At 42.4% G+C, this 19,694-nt stretch overlaps 1 protein-coding gene across 2 annotated transcripts in view; it reads left to right on the top strand.

Moving 5' to 3' along the window:
• The first annotated feature begins 575 nt into the window (after nt 1-575).
• The window catches only part of ZNF207 (zinc finger protein 207), a 72,597-nt gene continuing 53,478 nt past the window's right edge, over nt 576-19,694 (top strand). Inside the window, exon 1 of one of the 2 annotated variants that reach the window (XM_078654361.1) lies at nt 576-749. In XM_078654361.1, coding sequence (XP_078510487.1) covers nt 709-749 — 41 coding nt within the window. In that variant the 5' untranslated portion in view covers nt 576-708. The remainder of the gene's footprint in view (nt 750-19,694) is intronic. The other variant, XM_078654360.1, reaches the window with a different exon arrangement.

Here is a 19,694-nt window from a genome sequence, read left to right as displayed (position 1 = left end):
AGTGTATTTTGTGTAACCTTGTGTAACTTACCTGGTTCTTTTGTAAACCTCTCTGACACCTCTGGGTAAAGTTCGCGCTTTCTAAAACAGCATTAAGTAACTAAAATAAAATAAAATGGGATACTTAGTATAATGTTGTGGCCAGCTTTAATTGCCTGTTGTTTAAAACGTAATTAAAGTAATAGAAGCACAATCCTCAACACCTGCACTTAATGTAATTGCAAATTCTTGACGGGAATTCTAAAATAATATGTTAACACCACTTTAAAACAAAAGCCCTGTTTGTAGGGGAAAGGGCAACAATTGACATCTGCGGCCACTGTTGTTTCGAGTTAAAACATTAAACCGCTTCTGCCTTTTTTACGTTTGGTTTAAGACTTTCACACCCCCATGCGTGCAGTGCTAGCTGGAATATGCATCCCTTTACTTTTAATACTTACGTGATTGTTTTGATCTAATTTCCACTTCCACCACAAAAGTAGTACGCGCGCTCTAGTCGTTCAGAATAGTCCACAATGAATGGAATGTACGTCACAGCCTTCAGTTTTTTTCTCACTTTGGACGTCTCCGCCCTTCCTTTGATCGCGGTGCAGTCTGGGAGTGTGAGCTTACGTGCGGCCATTTTGTGGCTCCTTGCTGGCGGCTGCGTCTTGTCTGCTCTGTGTTTGCCCCTTCTCTGCAGTACTCGGCCCTCGGCGCGTGGACGACATGGGGCGGAAGAAGAAGAAGCAGCTCAAGCCTTGGTGCTGGTATCCTTTGTTCGGTGCACGCGGCAGTAGGGGATCACGCGGGGTTTGTCGCGTTGGGGGACGCAGAGTGGGCAGGGACTTTACTTGTGTGTGGGGGTAGCGGTGCAGAATGGAGACACTGTGTTTGATGAGGGACAGCCTCTTTGTTTTAAGGATAAGAAGGATCGCCGCGTTTAGCATACTGCTAAGTGTAAGCTTGGTGTACTTACTGGTAGCAGCGAGTAGGGATCTTGGAGTATGGCTGTTTAGGGTCTTCGTGGTTGCAGGAACATTGTGGGTCTTAAGGAGGCGAGCGCTTAAGGTGTGACCTGGTGAAAGGAGCAGAAACTGTAAAAATGCTGCGGGGTGTTGTAAGTTGTGGTCTCGGGGATGCTTTGGAGATTGGGAACCTTGTGTATGTTGGGATTGGGTTGCTATGTGGAAGGTGTTGGTCTCGAGATTGGTCGTTTTACCATATGTTCTCCTAACTCCCTTTCTTTTGCGGTTCTCAGCCGACTTAAGGGTTCTGGAGCAAGCTGTGGGCTTTGTGTGTTTTATGTGATTCTTTGATGTAAGGCATGAGGAGAAGTCTCGCTGGGTGCAAGAAGTAGGATCAGATTCAGGTGATGGGCAAAGGAAAGTTATTTTCTGTGCGAGTGGTGCATGTGGCGCATAGTAGTGCACGTAGTTTAGTGATTATTCAGACTTGGGCCTGCTGTAGTGTGTGACCCTTAGTTTGTTCATGCGATAATGTATTTACTTAAGTATGGCAGTGCACGTCACGTAGTTACCATTACATTTGGGGCGGTTAAGGCTCCCCATTAATCCTATAGTGATGCTGGAGCAATATGGTATCTGCAAGACCACTCGAATTATGCAACAGGAAAGGAGGCAATTATGTTGCAGGATTGACTAAATTATGGAGCACTACAAGGCACGTTATGCATCATAATGCGGTGCATTTTGTGATGGTATTGCTTCATTAGTTTGTCATTTTTACATGTTAATACTGCATGGACAAAGGTTTTACACCATTAGTACCAGTTTAACACGTGAGTACAGCCATAAGCAACAAAGAGCCCAGTTAACATTTGAAAAGAGCCTTCTAATTCGCAGCAACAGTTGCTGCAGCGTTTTTTTCTTTTAGTAACTTTTGACCTGTTTCAGCTAGAACCTACACTTCTGCATATTGTGCAGCAGATGATGCGTTATGTGGCAAATGAGGCAAACCCATAATTGTGCAGGAAACTGCACTGCCTCAGAATCTTATTATTAGAGTGGCCCTGGGTACCAGCCCTTTCCACCGATATTTGAATTGACATTGTGGTGCAAACATAGATGGGATGCATCTTTTGATTTTTGCCCCGTGTATGACTTGCAGGTATAATTCGGGTTCCCAGTTATGGTATTTTGATTTTGCCATTTCTATTTGTACGTATTTGATTTTGCTAATGCTATATATATTTATCCATATTTAATTTGGGTTTTGCGAAGAAATGAATTTGAAACTAGTGTATTTCCACATTTATGTAACCAATAAATGTGCCTTCATGCTTTGATATGACCACCCACAGATGATAAATCAATGCACGTATATGAAAACATGAACATTTTAGTATCAAGGTTGTGCATATCTACTGAAAATTCATTTTTTAACCCCTTGCCTGTCAATCTGCACAGCTATTGGCCAAGCAGTCATGATGGGCAGTATTTAGAATCACTCCAAAGAATCCAGAATCTGTTTTTATCCACATTTCTATTTTTAAGTCTGCAAAAATTCGAAATTAGGGTGTCTTTGGTATAAAGTAACGGTAGACCAGGAACACCTTTTCCTGAGGTTGGATACACAGTTAATAGAGCATTGGAGGCAGGGGTTAAAGTAACCTTTGCTCAAAAATATTTGTTTCTGTTTTGTAACTTGGAGTCTTTGTAATTTGGGGGTCTTGTCTAGTGTACCAGAGAATTTATTTTTTTCCATAAAAAAATCACTTTTGCCTAATCTGCATGTCCTATAGTATAGGAAATAGTCGGGTGTAATATGTATACTGGTGACGTTTCTGTAGCCTTTCTGGGGGTTTTGTCTTGCGTAAGGTGTCCGATTATAAGTCAATTGTTAAAATGCATGCACGTTGGGTATATAGTGTGTGTTGACTGACTAATATCCACCACTGAGATTACTTTCATATTTCACCACAAATCCTTTATGGGCTTCCGGAGTAGCGTGCTTCAACGCCCCATCAGGGGTAACAAGCGCTATATAAATACAAACCTTTTTCCTCTTCTATCCTTCTGCTATCATTTCAAATCCAAATAACTGACTAACCTATCCACCGCTTAAAATGTACTTGCATGTTTCACTATACTAATTAAACACTAATCCTCTATGGGTCCCAGAGCAGCGCGCTACTCGCCGAAAAAGCACTTTGACGCATCGTCAGGGGTAGTAAGCGCTATATAAATGCAATTGCAATTACCTCAGCTATTGCCTAAAAAGTGATCCCTAGTGTCCCTTCTGCCTCCACGCCTTGCGCCTTCACTCCTTAAACTCAGCTATGCTGATGGCTGAGTACTGCATCAGCAAGGCCTACAATTCTACTTCACTCGTGGGTCTTGGCATATCTGCGTTTGCTTGATTAGGTAGAGATTGTTTGGTTTCTGAGGGCTACCCATAGTGTCCTGCCTCCCTCTGGTTTGTGAAGGCCAACGAGGCAGATAAGATGGCAGAACATCCGGTACCCTTCGATTGCTTTGCTCTGGGTTTTTCAAGATCTCAGTGACGCATGAGGGAACTTCGAAAGCAAGATGTAACAGTAGTGGACAAATGGTTGACGTTGACCTGTGACTAAGTGGGGGTACATGTTTTCACTTGATCTGTTAACTGTTTCTTCACCATGTTAGACAAAGGCTGTGTTGGGTATTTGAACAGTTGGCATGTGAGTGTGTGGAACCAGAGGGTGAGGAAAGAATTTATAATGGGTCGGTGTCCAGTTCCACCAACTATTCGTAACCCAGCTTGTATTGTCCTGCAAGCAGGTTGCTTCATCTGTGACTGTGATTGAATTGCTCCCCACTTCATACCACGCCGTCTTTCCCACTCAGCCTAGTCACCAACTGAACTAAGGTAAGCAAGTCGATTTAGGATCATATCAGTAGTATTTTAACTGCTTGAGCTGAGGTCAAATAGACTATCTGCTTTAACAGACGCCTCTTCAGTTCCCAGTGGACACTGGTTGTTTCAGTCTTGGATTGCCCTTTTAGGTCTCGCTGAGTCAGCGTGCATGCGCTGCTCAGAGACCTTTAGAAGCTGCTTTGGGAAGTGCTCCCAAAGCGGCGACCAGCTTGCTAGAACGCGCAACAGGTGCGCTGTGCGCGCATCCCTTGCGTGTTCTGGTGTCATCGCGATCACTTTCGCAGCGATCGCGGTCACTTTTGTGGCCAGTGCTTGTTGATCTGACCCTGAATGAGGCACTCTGAGACAACTGATTCTATTCATGCCCAGGCTATAATCCTGTCCGGCTGTACTGCTTCAGCGTCATCAGTCCATGCATCTGCAAAACTGATAATTAGTATCAGGCAAGCGAGTCACCACTTATGCAATAACACATAAAAAAGACATCTCTTCACCCACATTTTCAGACTGACTGACGAACTAGGAGTTGTACTTTTTGGGCGCGTTAGATTAAATATCCCTGCACAGAGCGAGAGCAGAAATCAAGGAATTGTATGCAAGTTTACTTCTATTCTGTTCATGCACTGCCTGCTCCGTCAGCTTTGTGCTAAAACGCATCTGTTGTGCAGGCTGTACGCCAAACCCGATTTGCTAACAAGCAATAGAGCGAAAATGCTTACCGTAGCAGATCACGACCTGCCTTTGTTTCGGCATTCGCACATTTTAACGTGATATTAAATTTAGAGGCAGATAGCTCCTTCCTTTCAACATACTGCTGCGTGATGCTGCTGGGTGCTAGGAGACGGCAGACGGGCGGTTCATATGTAATTGCTGCTTAGCTCTAATTACTGTTAGGATGGTGTTTGCAACTTGATTCTAGAGAGAGGATAGTCTGCAATTCCTAATGACATCACAGCACTGTACACCTCCTAAGACGCACTAACAAAACACTGTAGCTGGGTATCTTTGCGTGCCGTTCTCATGCGAGATACATTTTCCATTTTTGTCCCGTGTGGGGGGAGTTCGTGGTAGGTTGGCCAAAGCGGGAATTTTTTAATGCATCCCCATTATAAGAGCATTACGATAAGAAAATATATTTCCGTACTTGTTGTCGCCATTTCACCAAGAAAACAAGCTGGTCGGGTTGACGGTTTCTCGGAGCTAGTCATGCTCAAAGATTATTTTGACAACAGTAATGCACAACACCTGCGCGCTGCTTTCATAAAAACCGTGGCTCCCTTTGCCTGGAAAGATAATAGTGAACATTTGGCGGCATAGCTTGAGTAAATTTAACCATCAGTAGATTGTTTTCTCTCCTGTCTTTTCCCCCGTAACGCTCTTTCTGCATTTATCGTGTTTAAACTGAAAATAATGTGAAATAGTTTAAACAGGACATTGTGAAGAGCAGATTCCCCCATCTATATCCTGCCAAACGCTGCTGCCAGTGCCTATTTGTAAAAAAAAAAAAAAAAGCATTGGCATAGCCAATAGGTCTCGCTTTTGGGGTCTTATAAGTATTTAGTTATGCAGCACAATACCCTTGGTGCAACAATATCAACTCTTGCATGGCTATACATTTATAAGGTCCTAAAGGCGAGACCTATTGGCTATGCCAATGCTTGTTAACATGAAGCAGGCCCTCCAGGATATTGCAACATAGACAAGGAAGTTTTGCAGAACAATAGTGAGCTCTAAGCAGCGTTTTTGTACCACTTTAATTCTCTTTTGTTAGTTTTGCATAATTTTGGTTTGGGTTTTAACTTTAAAGTACGAGTCACCTAGATCTATAAATTCTCCCCATTCATGTTTAGTCCTGTGGGAATATGCTTTCCACATATTTATATATTTACACATACATGTACATCTATTCTCTCAGCGTCCTTTACATTGAAGAACAGTGTGCACCCTCACTTGCCAACTAGTATTATGTATTACTACGCATCTTGAATGTGCACTTTGTAATAGCTGCTCCTACACATTGAAATCAATTTTTATCTGTCTGGAAGTGTGCACTGTTTTTTGTTGCAAAGGATGCAGTGTGGATATTGAAATAGCTAGCTGTCCAGCACCAGCTCTGATGTGGCAGACATACTGGACAGAAACTTTGGAGGGCAGATTGTATGTGTATACGGATGCGTAATGGGGGGAGGGGGCAAAAGAGAGCACCATAACTTACGGTTGGAATATCTATACGTATCAACCGAGATATGGCTAGTGGTTACATCCATGGAATCCCGTTTTCTGCTAGAAACCCGGCTGACTGCTCCAAAGCGGCTTTAAATTGACTTGGTATTCATGAGAGCGCTCCCTTCTGTTCACACCAGAGAACCAGACATACAGTAATATTATTTGCCTTGGGGCCTTATTACTATTGTGGCAGTCCACGGGGCCGCCATAGTCAAAGATCTTTATTCAGTTTCAAAATATAAAAATCAACAATAAAACAAATGTAAAAAGAAAAAAAGCTGTTGTTGGATTTTCTAATACATCTGTGGTCATATGGCAATTTTTATCATACTATGGTGTATACATTTTTCCTTTATCTTTACACCACCTAAAATGCAGCGATAAAATGAATAAAAAGGCAATTTTCAGGTACATTATTCATATTTGGATACCAATTTGTCATACAGATATAGTTTCCGTTTTTCTTACGGCACTACTCAAATAAGGTCAGACCCAAGGCTTAATAAAAACATAAAGGCTTCATGATGTACTAACATTTTTTTAGATTGGAGTACCGGGCGCAGTAAGAGTTTCCAAAGAACATGATAAAATATACAAAACAAGATAAAGTGCATTGTTGTCTGGGAAGAGACACCGTCACATGGCCATCTACGGAGTTGGTTTGACCATGCATCTCCTTTTGGGAAAGCTATGTTGCGATGTGCTATGCCTAATCGAAACCTTGTTAAATAACATCTTTTTGAGACATCAGAGACCAGTACGAGATAGCCCCGAGCCCAGGTTACAAGGGTCCCTCAGAGTGTGTCACAATTGAGGCATTCTGCCTTTCGTTGGTTTCTCTCATGTCAGTTAACGTGTTCATGAAAATGGCTATAATTTATTTTTTTCCGTTCTTTAAGGTGTTGGCTGGTTTTTTTAATTTTATAATCCACATCTATTTTCTGCATTAAACTATCCACCTGAGCTAACCAAGAAATGTTCTTAACATTATTGAGCCTGAGACAGTCTGTAATGACTGCTCTGGAAAACGTTGTACCTACTTTACTCCAGATGTTATACCAACCAGTTATCCCACTCAAATCTGTCTTCCATAAACTTTATATCTAGTTCCCTATGGGTAATTATAGTCGGTGTTGTGCGTGGGAAAGCAAGTAGCCTAGCCAAAACTAGATTTCCTTAAGTTTGTATCGTAGTATTTCCCCTTGATCCCCACAGTGTTAATCCATAAGTAGCTACTGGAAGGCATTTGCTCTTATTAAGTTGGAGAATTTCTCGGATAGTCTCATTTCCTACTTTTCTTGCAACCCTAGACAGGCCTCAATAGATCTTACAAATTTCAATTTGGCTAATTCGAAATGTGTTTTAGATGAGCCTTTATTTGAAAATAGAATGCCCAAATAGGAAAATTTGACTTCGAGTAGTTTGTGGCCCCATACAAAATGTATATTCGTTTTAGGCCTACCCCCACCACATACCATAGTGTACAGCTTTGATAATTTAGTTTTAGATCTTTCCTTTACATATATTCCACAACTCCATCGATCAGTTTTTGTAGACCGTTTGTGGTTCTGCACATTAATACCGCATCATCTGCATAGAGAAGCACTGGAGTGGTATGGGGTCCAGTTTTATGAGCATGTGCATCTATAAAACTGGATCTCTAACAATTTCATTACTATATAAAGAAAGTGGGGGCCATCACGCATTCCTGTCTGATCCCTCTTTTAATGCTGCGCCTCTTGGTGCATCTCCCCAACCTCCCTTTGCCAAAATCTGACACATTAGTTTATTGATGAATACATTTGGGATAGGTGGGCCACTATTTCTATTGGTGCTCTCATGTCGATCAAAGTTTTCCATAAAATAGTGTGGTTCACCAGGTCAAAAGCAATAGAGGTCGGCAAAGCAGAGACAAATAAATCCCTTTTTGCTAATGTGAGTTTACTACTAATGATGCACAAATTTAAACATTGCTCGCTTTCCCAATATCTTTTCTGAAACCATATTGTACGTCTGTTAAAATACAGTTCTCCGTCCTCCACTCAGTCTGCTCAAAATTACCCTCCTAAAAATCTTAGCAGAATAGTCCAAGAGGTATATTGGGCAATAGCACTGTGGGTCCCCCGTCATAAAAATTGGAACAATAATGGGATCAGTCCAAGTTTTTGGAATAAACCCCCCCTTCTCACTGCATTTAAAACATTTGGCAGGACCGGTGCCCATAATTCAATTAAATTCTTGAATACATCGCCTGGGACCTCATCAGTGCTCGGTGCTTTCAGGGCAGAGATGGTTTGTAAAGGAGTTGATATCGTGCAGGTTATATTACTCTGAGATACTGCTGCGCACAAATCCTTCTACCCAAGTGAGCGAGGCAACAAGGGCTTCAAAGTTTGGTTTAGCTCCATCTGATAGGAAAGGGGAATTTATAATTTTCCAGAAGGGCTTGCTGTCTTTTGTTTTAGCTGCTTGTTCTAAGTCTGCCCATGTTTGTTCCCTCAAATCTTTTTTGTTGGGCTATAGCATGTTTGTATTCTACCCGTAAAGACGTAACTTCCATTCTGTCTCTTGGTACTTTTTGCAGGGCCCTTTTTAAAAAATGTATTTTCTTGGGTACAAAAGTGATTGAACCACCTGTACTGCACTGTTGCTTGCTGGGATTTGCTTTCTTCAAATGTTCAGCTATGGTTGTGGTGATACATACAACTAAAGGCTAAAATCAATTTATCTGGTTCACGTTCTATTTCAATGCAGACATGAAAATCATCTAAATTGCTTTTAACCAACTAATCCAGAAATGCTTGGGCATTAACTTCCGACCATTTCAAGCTAATACCATTCTTTTTTTGCGATCTCAACTGTGGTAGGCATCTGGTGCTACTACCGATGCTGAGTTTGCAGGTCTATTGGAAGAATTAGTGAGAAGTGGTCACTATACTAAACGGTACCAATAGTTAATGCACTAATAAAGACTCATTATTGCAATACATAAGAATATGATAAATATTCGAAAACCCTCTGGTCCCGCAAAAAGTTGGTAGCGAAATACCTCCATTCTGATTCATGATCTCCGTATTGTATTTATATATCATCGTATTTAAACTATCCCCATATTTATTATGAGGAAAGTGTCCCATACTATTGCTAGGTGTTGATACATTCCCACAAATATCACTAAGTGAAGGTGCACAATGGTCAGTATTAAAGTCACCTACGCAGATACAGGTCCACTCTCCCTCGATGTTCTTTGTGAATTTATCTAATTCTTCAAGTGACATTACCACCTCGCAGCTTTTATTAAACTCATTATTGTAAAAGTTGATTAAAACAAGGGAATATCTTACATTTTCCTTACGTAAAATCAATTGAAAGAAGGGAGAGTTAACAAAGGTCTTTTTAACTGATACCAGAGCCACTGTTGAGACCAGGACGGACAAGCCCCTTTTAGCCTGTCCATATATTGATGGAATGGCTGGAGTTATGGTGATATAGCGATTAATTGAGTAATTCTCAATGTGACAAGTCTCTTGAAAGCATAATAAATCTGTGTACATATGTAATTACACCACTCAGTATTTGCTTCTAATACTCACTGTATTTCATGATTTGAGAGGTGCTTTTTGGCAGTGTTTTCCTGAGTGTGCATCTTCCTATTTACTTCAGCGTCGCAGGGGGAACCTACCCTGTTTCATGCATAATAGTTCTATTTAGATTGTCTGCCTCCAAAAAGACCACCGTTTTGTCGTGTATCGTGCAGGGAAATTCTTCTATTCAATGTATCTGTCTCCAGAGTTACACAACCAACCCCTTTATCAATGTTACCCCGGTGCATTTTGTTGCATCAGTCCTGATCGAGAGACAGAGGTGCAAATCTAGTTGGAGATGTAAACGGAACAGTTGGTCTTAGATTATTTTGGACGACCACATGTTTCTGTACCTATGGCTTGTAGAAATAAGCAAGGGGGGAGCAGCTGTCATGGTTCCACTATTGTGGTTAAGAGTCTACCGTCGTTTCTGCAGATAAGGTTTGATTGTACCAGAACATGGTTTTGGAAATTACAGTTGCCGCTTTCTTGTTTCCGGCTAGAGACCACCAAGTTTATTCTCCTTAACCATGATGATCTCGGCCTGTAATAAGTTACATCAAATTTGTGGAATGATAGCCAATGCACCACTTTTATTTTTTGAGCTATCCCAGCTTTTTTTTAGATCTCAGTTCAGACGTAGGAACACTTTTCTTCACTATGACATAGGGTGCTGCATTAGGGGGGTTTGTGAAGTGTATGTTGATCATCCTGGGCTGCCACGGCATTCCACAAGCATATTTTGAGTTGCCTCACTTTCACCCTACAGGGCCCGCTTGTCCCTATGCGGGGGGGGGGCACACATCACACATCTTCTGCCCCTATAATTTTGCACGTCCAGTTCTTACACTGGAGGGAATCCAAAACATGGGACATTCCTTTACGTGCAGTACACTGTTGGCTCCGCTGCTGTGCTGTTTAAGGCTCACGATGAGCCTTTAAACAGCACTGCCGCAGAACTGCCACACTACCTACCCACCAGACCACAAAGTGACTTGTAAGTAATCGGGTGGTGGCGAGTTTGGTTCTGGAGCAGTGACGTCCCGCCTGCTCCAGGACTGCTTAAACACGTAATAAGGTCCCTTGTACAGTGATTACTACTTGTTGCCGTACACAGTACACTTTGATCCTACAGGACCAGATCACATTTTGCTTCTCAAATAGGCCTAATCTCTGATATAAATGCACAAGCAAAGACATTTGTCCTCAAAGTGAGTGTGTAAGTATGTATAATATAAATTATAAACACTAACTGGTTTTGCGTTTCTTGGACCAGGCTCTGGTGAAGCAGAAAAGCAGTTTTAAAGGATCTCTACAGGATCAGATCACTTTTTGCTTCTCAAATAGGCCTCATCTCTGATATAAATGCACATACAATGACATTTGTCATCCAAGTGAGTGAGTTTGTGTGTGTGTATATACATGTGTGTATGTATAATATATATATTGAATAGTTTTTTTTTTTGTTGATTTTGGGACCGGGCTCTGGGAAGGCAGAAAAGCATTTTTAAAGGATCTCTTGCCAGTTCACATGTGCCCCATGTATATAAATTCAACTTTATTACAGAAAAGGGGCGTAACGCCAGAAATGATTGCACTCTTTTTATTCACTTGTTAAACCATATTGCTTCACTATTTAGTACATCGTTTTAACTTTTCGTAACGGTGTGAAGTAATATTCGTGTTGGGTGCATTCCTTCGCTGAGCAGTGTCAATTTGAGAAAGGCTTAACTTTATCACCCTGCTGTTTTGTGCCCACAAGTGCTTAAGGATTTTTGCTGACAGCAGACTCTACTATCTTGGAGAGAGGGATCAAGTAGAAGTTCAGAAAAAAACACTGAAATTAATTAAGAAATACTGCTATTGTTGTGACTGCCCTGAAGAAGACCTTCTGGGTCGAAACGCTTGCTGGCTACGGTAGTTTTTATGACCACGCCCGTGATCGGAATGTGCCGCACAGGCGCCGAATTCCGGCCGCATCAAGGGGGTTAAGGGGTATTGGGCCTCTGATTCTTTGCACCTGTAAATACTGTAAACCTTTGACACAAAGATAGGTGCATTAATAATTACCCCATACCCCTTGCTTGTCTGTTTTACATTTACATTCACACCACATAATTCAACAAGAAACCACATAAAATAAATCCGCAACAGATATATAATACACCACATACATACAATCCACACCACAAAATTCAGCAGCACACAAGATAATTAAACTCCACTGCATAACGCACCACAACACAAAATAACATACCATTTAATTACTCTCCATAACTCAATCCCACTCCACATAATTCAGTACACTAAATACCACATAATTGCTATACACAATTCCACTGCACACCACATAAATCCACTCCACAACATATAAGTAAAACATATTTACATTCTCACTGCAGACAAACAAAAGAAAAAACAGTCCTTTACACCACCAATAACTCCAACTTTCACAAATGCGAGACAAATTGCATTGCACATGCTTGTTTTATTGCAGGCATATGGTACAAAATAAGTATACGAAAAGCATTCTGCTGGTGCCATACGTTTGTAGTTAAAACAAAATAAAAATAACAATTACACATGGTTTTTATTAGAACGTTTAGTGATTCCTAGCAGGTAGAACTGGTATAGAAACCCTTTTTAGTTTTAATGCAGGTTTTCTTATTGTCACAAAGAAAAAGTGCTGGTGTCTTAAATTACAGTAATCTGAAGATACAGTTCAAACACTGAACAGAAGGCAAAAAAAATGGTAAAATATTGACCCACAGTCCTAGCACTGTAGTGTTTTTTAATTTTTTTTTTATTCCGGCAGACGAACATGTGATGAGACAGAAAACCAAACTCACTCTGTATAAGAGCAATGGCTGAAGTCTGCTGCAGTGAGTGGAAGCGGAATGCAAAACGTTTTGAACAGACCATTGAATGAAGAGGGCTAATCCAGTATATAAAACACATAGTATATTAGTTCTGTTCGGGTATAGAAACTGCCCTGTCATTCATTGGTCTGTTCGTATTGTGCTTCCTCACACCTTTACATTCAACATGGGTTACATACAAAAAGCTTATGCTCTGGGGAAAAAGCCAGGTTTTTATTTTCCTTCGGAACATCAGCAGATACTGCATTTGTCATAGATCAGTAAGAAGACCATTCCTATTTATGGCCCTCTTACACTGATTGTGCCTGCATTTGTGTGTGTGTGTATAAATCTAGTTCAGTACTTCAGTGCCAGGTGCTGGTGGGCCAGTCTTCTTTAATTTCTTTTCCACATGCTTGCTAACGCCAGTCCCTTTTACTTTGGCAATGCCTATTTATTTTGTAATTGCATAAGGCTGGAGAAATGGAGAGAACCCTAGTCTGTAGACAGCCTTTAACTAGCATTTGCAATGCAATAGGTCTCACATTTGCAAGAGTTTAAGTTATTGGCATTGTAAATGACAATGCGATTTTGTTTGTTTTGCAAACCAACACATAGCATATTTTCAATTCTAATTCCAATAGCTCAAACTCTCACGAATGCCGTACCATATTAATGATGGCCACCCCCTTTCTTTAGACACTGCTTGCCATATTCAGGTTACAGCGAGCCGTGCTAAAAAGGGCACGGCCACCATTAACGGGAGCGCCATTTGTTTGGTGGAGCGCCCCATTTTGTGCTTCCAATTTAACCCCCTGCATGCGGCGCGAATTTTCGCGCTGTGCGGCAGATTTGAAGAGTGGGCGGGATCATGACGGCTGAGGGCCGTCATCAGCATGCAAGGGGTTAATGGGTGCAGTGTCCCTTTAAGACGCGTTTTGCTGTAACCTGATTAGGGTGAATAGCATCTGAAGACACGGGCATGGCCACTATTAAAGTGAAAGCATGATAAGTGGCCCTTTAGCTAGGGGAAAAAAAGTTTCATAGTTCGTGCGGCCGCTAAAGGTAACTGACAACTACAATAAAGAAGCGCGTCCGCTATGGTCAAAGCGGACTGCGCTGCCAAAGTAAAGAAAGAAGCTTGGCCGCTTTAGTTAAAGCAGACCGCCGTTACTAATTTAAATATAAAAGTCGGCGGTGTGTTGCATTGTGGGAAAGCAAGCGTGAATGAATGAATGAATGAACCGATTCTTATCATGCGCAAACTTAGCCCCATGGGCGTCAAGGCGCCTATGTCAAATATAGCAGCAAAATCCCCCATTCTACAGCCGTCTCTCATTGGTATGCCCTCTTGAAAAGGCAGGTTTTAAGAGCCTTTTTAAATGTCTCAATTGAGGGAAGGGTTTTTATTAGGATAGGGATAGAATTCCAGAGCTTCGGGGCAACCACGGAGAAAGCTCTGGCTCCCCATCTAGCTAATTTAACACGAGGAACGACCAGTTGACAGAGTCCCGAAGAGCGAAGATCTCGTGTGGGGACATAGCGCATGAGAAGGGAGCCAATGGCGCTCGAGGGGCCTTCTGTCAGAGCTCTGTAGACCAAGCACAGAATTTTGAAATAAATTCTTTGGTGAACAGGGAGCCAATGAAGTTCTTTCCTGGCTGTGGTAGCGGAGGAAGATTTAGGGAGGGCCAGGACAAACCGAGCTGCAGCATTCTGCACTATCTGCAGTCGGTGAACAAGACTTTTATTGGCTTCCATGTACAGAGAATTACAATAATCTAATCTTGATCCTACCAAGGCAACTGCAACCTGTTTACGAGCCTGGGGGGAAAGATACCCACGGATTTTATTGAGTATCCTAATCACACCCCAGCAGGTGGCCACGGTCCTGTTGGCTTGAAGGGTCATAGAGAGCGAGGTATCGAATATTACGCCCAGATTGGGAGGGAGTGGGGCAGATGCCAAGAGAAGGTGGCCACCACTCATCAGACCAGGCATCTTGGTCCTTCCCAAAAATCAGCACCTCCGTCTTTTCGCCGTTCAGTTTCAGGGAGTTTATAGTCATCCAGTCTGCCACATACTGCATGCATACCCTGAAACTGGCAGCCGATGACCTGACGGAGGAGTGAGCCAGTGACACCATTATCTGGGTGTCGTCTGCATAGGACACCACCTCCATCCCCTGCGATCTTACTAGTCTTGCAAGGGGAGCCACATAGATGTTAAACAGGGTCGGACTCAAAGGCGACCCTTGTGGCACCCCACACTGCAAAGACTTGGCAGGGGAGAGGTGGTTCCCAAGCATCACTCTCTGCTCTCTTTTCAACAGGAAGGAGTTGAGGAGACTCAAGGCCGACCCCGCGACACCAGCTTCCCTAAGCCGAGATGTAAGAATGGCTGGGGATAAGGTGTCGAACGCGGCCGTGAGGTCCAACAACACCAAGACCGTGGTAAGACCAGAGTCCACTTTGCGTCGGATATTATCGACTACATAGATGAGGGCGGACTCGGTGCTATGGTGTTTTCTAAAACCATGTTGCGTGTTGTCAAGGTATCCGGATGACTCAAGGAAAGAGGACAGATGAAAATTAAGATGCGCCTCAAGCATCTTGGCGGGGGCAGGAAGCAGGGAGATCGGCCTAAAGTTTTTCAAAAGGGCCGGATCGAGGGATGGCTTCTTGAGAAGAGGCTTCACAATAGCCTTCTTCCATACCGATGGAAAAGAGCCCTGGATAATAGCCTTATTCATTATCTCAAGCATAGGGGGAAGAAGGCAGTTTCTACACTCTTTAAGTTTTTTCAGAGGTAGAGTATCCGTGTGTGGAATGGGGGAAAATCATTAAAGAAAATACTGCTCACAGACTAGATAATTGAAAAACAATGGGGTAGACCCAACAAGTCAACAGGACCTGGGTAATTGTATGTATATAGAAAAAGTGGTCCTAGACACAATTTTATAAGACAAAAACAATTAATGTAAGTGTTAACTATTCACACTGGACAAATGGTCAGATGTAATCTGAACGACAACAAAAGGAGATGTATTATTAGCTAATACTGCTATTAATGCAATGAACCCAACACAACAGTACCAAGACAAATTTATACTGCAGTTTATTTACATATTTATAAAATTGGACAAGAGGAAAATTAGAAAAGATTGGTGCTCAAGTGAGGAAAAAGGGAAAGCTCGAAGCACAGGATATAGAATAATTCAGTGCAGGAAGAAATAAATTTACATTGCACATATATAAAGCCTACCCATACAAAGTATATACACACTATTATACAGGGGGACAGGGGAAATGGTATAGGCTTTAAGAATTTAAAAGGGGCATAATCGTCGACGTTTCGACCCTGGCGCAATACGGGGAAATTGCGACCTCTGCTGCGGGTCTTCTTCAGGACGGTTGTGGGGCAGGGGAAAGGGGAGCACCTGTAAGGTAAGTATAAATATTTTAACTACTAGAAAAATTTCCGAAATTAATAAGGGAGGGGGGCGTGTTGGGTACTTTACCACGGAAAAGACTGTGGCGGTGTCGCAAGACCAGGTCAGTTGGGCAGTACACCTGCAGAAAAATAAACACAAGGTGGGGGAGACTGTTAGCCCATCTCCAAAGGCGCAGTCATCCCACTGTAAACACGCCAACCACGGGGTGTATTAAACCAATTCAGACCCACCTCTGACTAATGTATTTGGTTGAAAGTCAATTGGTGAATTGATAGTGGAACAAGCAGGCGATATCAATCGTACTAGAATGGGGGAAAGAAGAACTAATCAGTCCCCGAGCATAATGCGAAAGCGAGCAGTCAGGTCTAATGGATAAAACTAAGGTTAACTCACCCTAGTCGGTTCAAACAATAGAAGTATGACCGGTTGGCTGAAGACACGGAAAAAACGTAGCTCTGGAGGACCTGTGTTGGGATAAACACCGGAGTGTAAGTCCAACGAAGCACAAAAGCCGCTACTATTCAAATCTAGGCGTCGTTGTGGTTACAGGCACGGGCAGTAATTGACGCCACTAAAGTTAATTTAATTTAAAAACGTGCAAGACCGGACCTGAGGGAAAGAATTATTAAATGTACCTTCTATTCCTTAGTGGTTCCCTGTGTACAAAAATCCAATTCAGTAGTTTTTAGAGGTAGTGGCTCGTAGCTGCAGCCTAAGTCCGACAGCGTCCCGATTCTCACATCCGGGATGCGACCACGTGATGAGGCGCCGCCAATCACAGGTATTAATGTGTGTAAAGGCGTGTAAAGCTCAACAAAGGACTAATGGTTACACGCATGCAACTAGAGCTAAAGGAGGGACTACCTGAACAACAAGGCACATAAGGTTTCGAATCCTATCGTCATTATAACCACGTAATGGCACAAAGAACGTATGCGCTACTAGGGGTAGGGGTGGATATAGGAGGCACAACACTTTCTCCAACTCCTCTGTTAGTAGTGGATCGGATTCTGAGCAACCAACTACCAGTGCATCTGCACAACAAGATCCCCAATCTGATTTTTTAGAGCAGGACCCATGGCAAGAGCAGCGTGGCAGAGGCCGCCCCTGGGGCCGCCCCAGGGGACGGGGTCAGACCAACTGGAATCAGGGCAGAGGCCAAACGAATTGGAACCAGGGTCGATCACGATCAGGGAAACAGGTCCAGTTCCGACAGGAATCGCACGGCGAGATAACAAACTCGCAAACAACACTACAGGTGGTAGAGCCCCTTGTCTTGGCTAATCAGACCAGCCCCTTGATTAACCTTTCCAATCATGTCTTGACTAATGATGAACAAAAAATCCTTGAGAAAGGTTTATCTTTTGTCCCGACAAATTTGCCGAATAGTTTCAATTTAAAATTGGAGCTTTACCAGTTCTTCCGTAAAGTACGTTTGAAACATTTCTTTAATAAAATACCCCACCAGCCGGTATTCAACAATACTGGTCTGAGGCCACCTTCGACTTTTACACCTACATCTCAGATGATGCCACACAAAGTGTTAGCTTATGAACAAATTGTGATGGGTGACATTAACAAACTACTGATGGATAAGAAATATGTTAAATATAATGTTTCTAAACAGGAACGGACTGCCCTCCAAAATTTGAAGCAAAATCAAGACATAGTGATCAAGCCCGCCGACAAAGGCGGGGCAATTGTGATTCAGAATAGGGAGGACTATACAAAAGAAATTCGAAATCAATTATCAGTGGCTGATAATTATATGAAATTACCAACCAATCCTACTAAGGACATTGCCTCTGCTATTAAAGTGGTGACGGATAATGCCCTCTCTGAGGGTTTTATCACTAAACATGAATATGAGTACCTGAATAATACTCACCCTCGTCTACCAACGATCTACACCTTACCGAAGGTACATAAAAGGCTCCACAATCCACCTGGGAGACCCATTATTTCTGGGTGCGGCTCAATTCTTGAACCGCTTTGTAAATTTATTGACATTTTCATCAAGCCTATTGCTGAGAACACAGCCTGTTACCTCAGGGACACCATGCAGGTGATTAAGCTGGTGGATGAGAAAGTATTTGATCCCACCCAAGAGCTGCTGGTTACAATGGATATCACCTCCTTGTACACCAACATTCCGCAACATGCGGCCTTGGAAGTGATAAGAACTGTTTTGGATGACAGAGTTAGACCACATCAAGTCCCCACCGAGTTCATAATAGATCTCCTGGATATCGCCATGAAACGCAATTATTTCATTTTCGATGGAGAGTACTTTATGCAGATAAATGGCGTAGCCATGGGGGCGAGCTTTGCCCCAAATTTGGCAATTATCTATATGGATTATTTCGAAAGCAACCTAGTTCTCTGTGAGAACAACCCATACAGAGAGAATATTACTCTATGGCGTCGATATATCGACGACGTTCTGCTTATGTGGAAAGGCTCAAAGGATGATCTACTCACCTTCCAAAACTGGCTTAATGGAAAAGATGATAACATCCAGTTCACTATGGAATGCAGTAATCAAGCTATAAATTTCTTAGACATCACAATTAGGGAGGATGAGGGGGTTTTACATACTACCCTGTTTAGAAAACCGACAGAAAAGAATACTCTGTTGAGATATTCTAGCCACCACCCCCGCAACCTCAGGGACAATCTCCCTTATGGTCAGTTCCTGAGGTTGCGGAGAAATTGTAGCTGTAAAGTGGACTATTTTACCGAATCATCCATCTTGATGACTAGGTTGGTGGATAGGGGATATCCTAAGTTTGGTAAAGAAAGCCCGTAAAAGAGCTTGGTTTTGCCATAGAGAGGTATTGTTAGACCCTAAAATAAGGAAAGAGAATGAGGATGGGAGACTGATATGTGTCATTACGTTTAATACTAGGAGTACTGAGATCAAAAGGATCATCAATAACCATTGGCATTTGGTGGCAGAGGAAACAGGTCTACCGGATCCCCCAATGCATGCCTTCCGTAAGGGAAGGAGTGTGAGAGACTATGTTGTGCATTCAATGCTACACAAGAAAAGTGCGGAGAATCAGAGTACCTTATGGAACCTCCCCACTGTATTAGGCCATTTCAAATATGGTTCTTGTAAGGCCTGTACTATGGCTATGGAAATTAAGGTATGCACATATAATGATTACACTCACACCTTACAAAGCCATACCAATTGTAATACCATGGGGGTGATATATGCCATCTTTTGCCCCTGTGGGTTCATGTACATAGGGCAGACTACCCAGAAGGTAAAAACCCGCATCCTGCAGCACTGCAGCAGGGTACGGTGTAAGGTGCAGGGAGCCCCCCTTGTTGAACACTTTGTCAAATTCAATCATACCCCGGAAAGCCTTAGATGGTGTGTAATTGAGAAAGTAAGCATAAATCCTAGGGGAGGAAATTTTGCACAGTCCCTCAGCATCCGGGAATGCAGATGGATGCATTTCTTTAATACTGTTAACAAGGGTCTGAATGAGCAGGAGGAAGTGATGAGGCAAATGGCATTATTGCCAAATGGCTGATATACATTTCTCTCCACCTGTGCCACTCTCATCCCCTGTGAATGACTTTTCATTGGTATGTACCATATTCTCAACATGGTTCTGTTAATAGCTGTAGCGTTCCCCATGTAACTGTTCAGATTACATGCTGCTGCTTTTGACAATACAACTTCACTGTTATGGATTTATG

Source organism: Lissotriton helveticus, chromosome 7, assembly GCF_964261635.1.
Source record: "Lissotriton helveticus chromosome 7, aLisHel1.1, whole genome shotgun sequence".
NCBI lineage: Eukaryota > Metazoa > Chordata > Amphibia > Caudata > Salamandridae > Lissotriton > Lissotriton helveticus.
The sequence above is the reverse complement of the archived record's forward strand: the minus strand, read 5'-3'. Positions and strand labels throughout refer to the sequence as shown.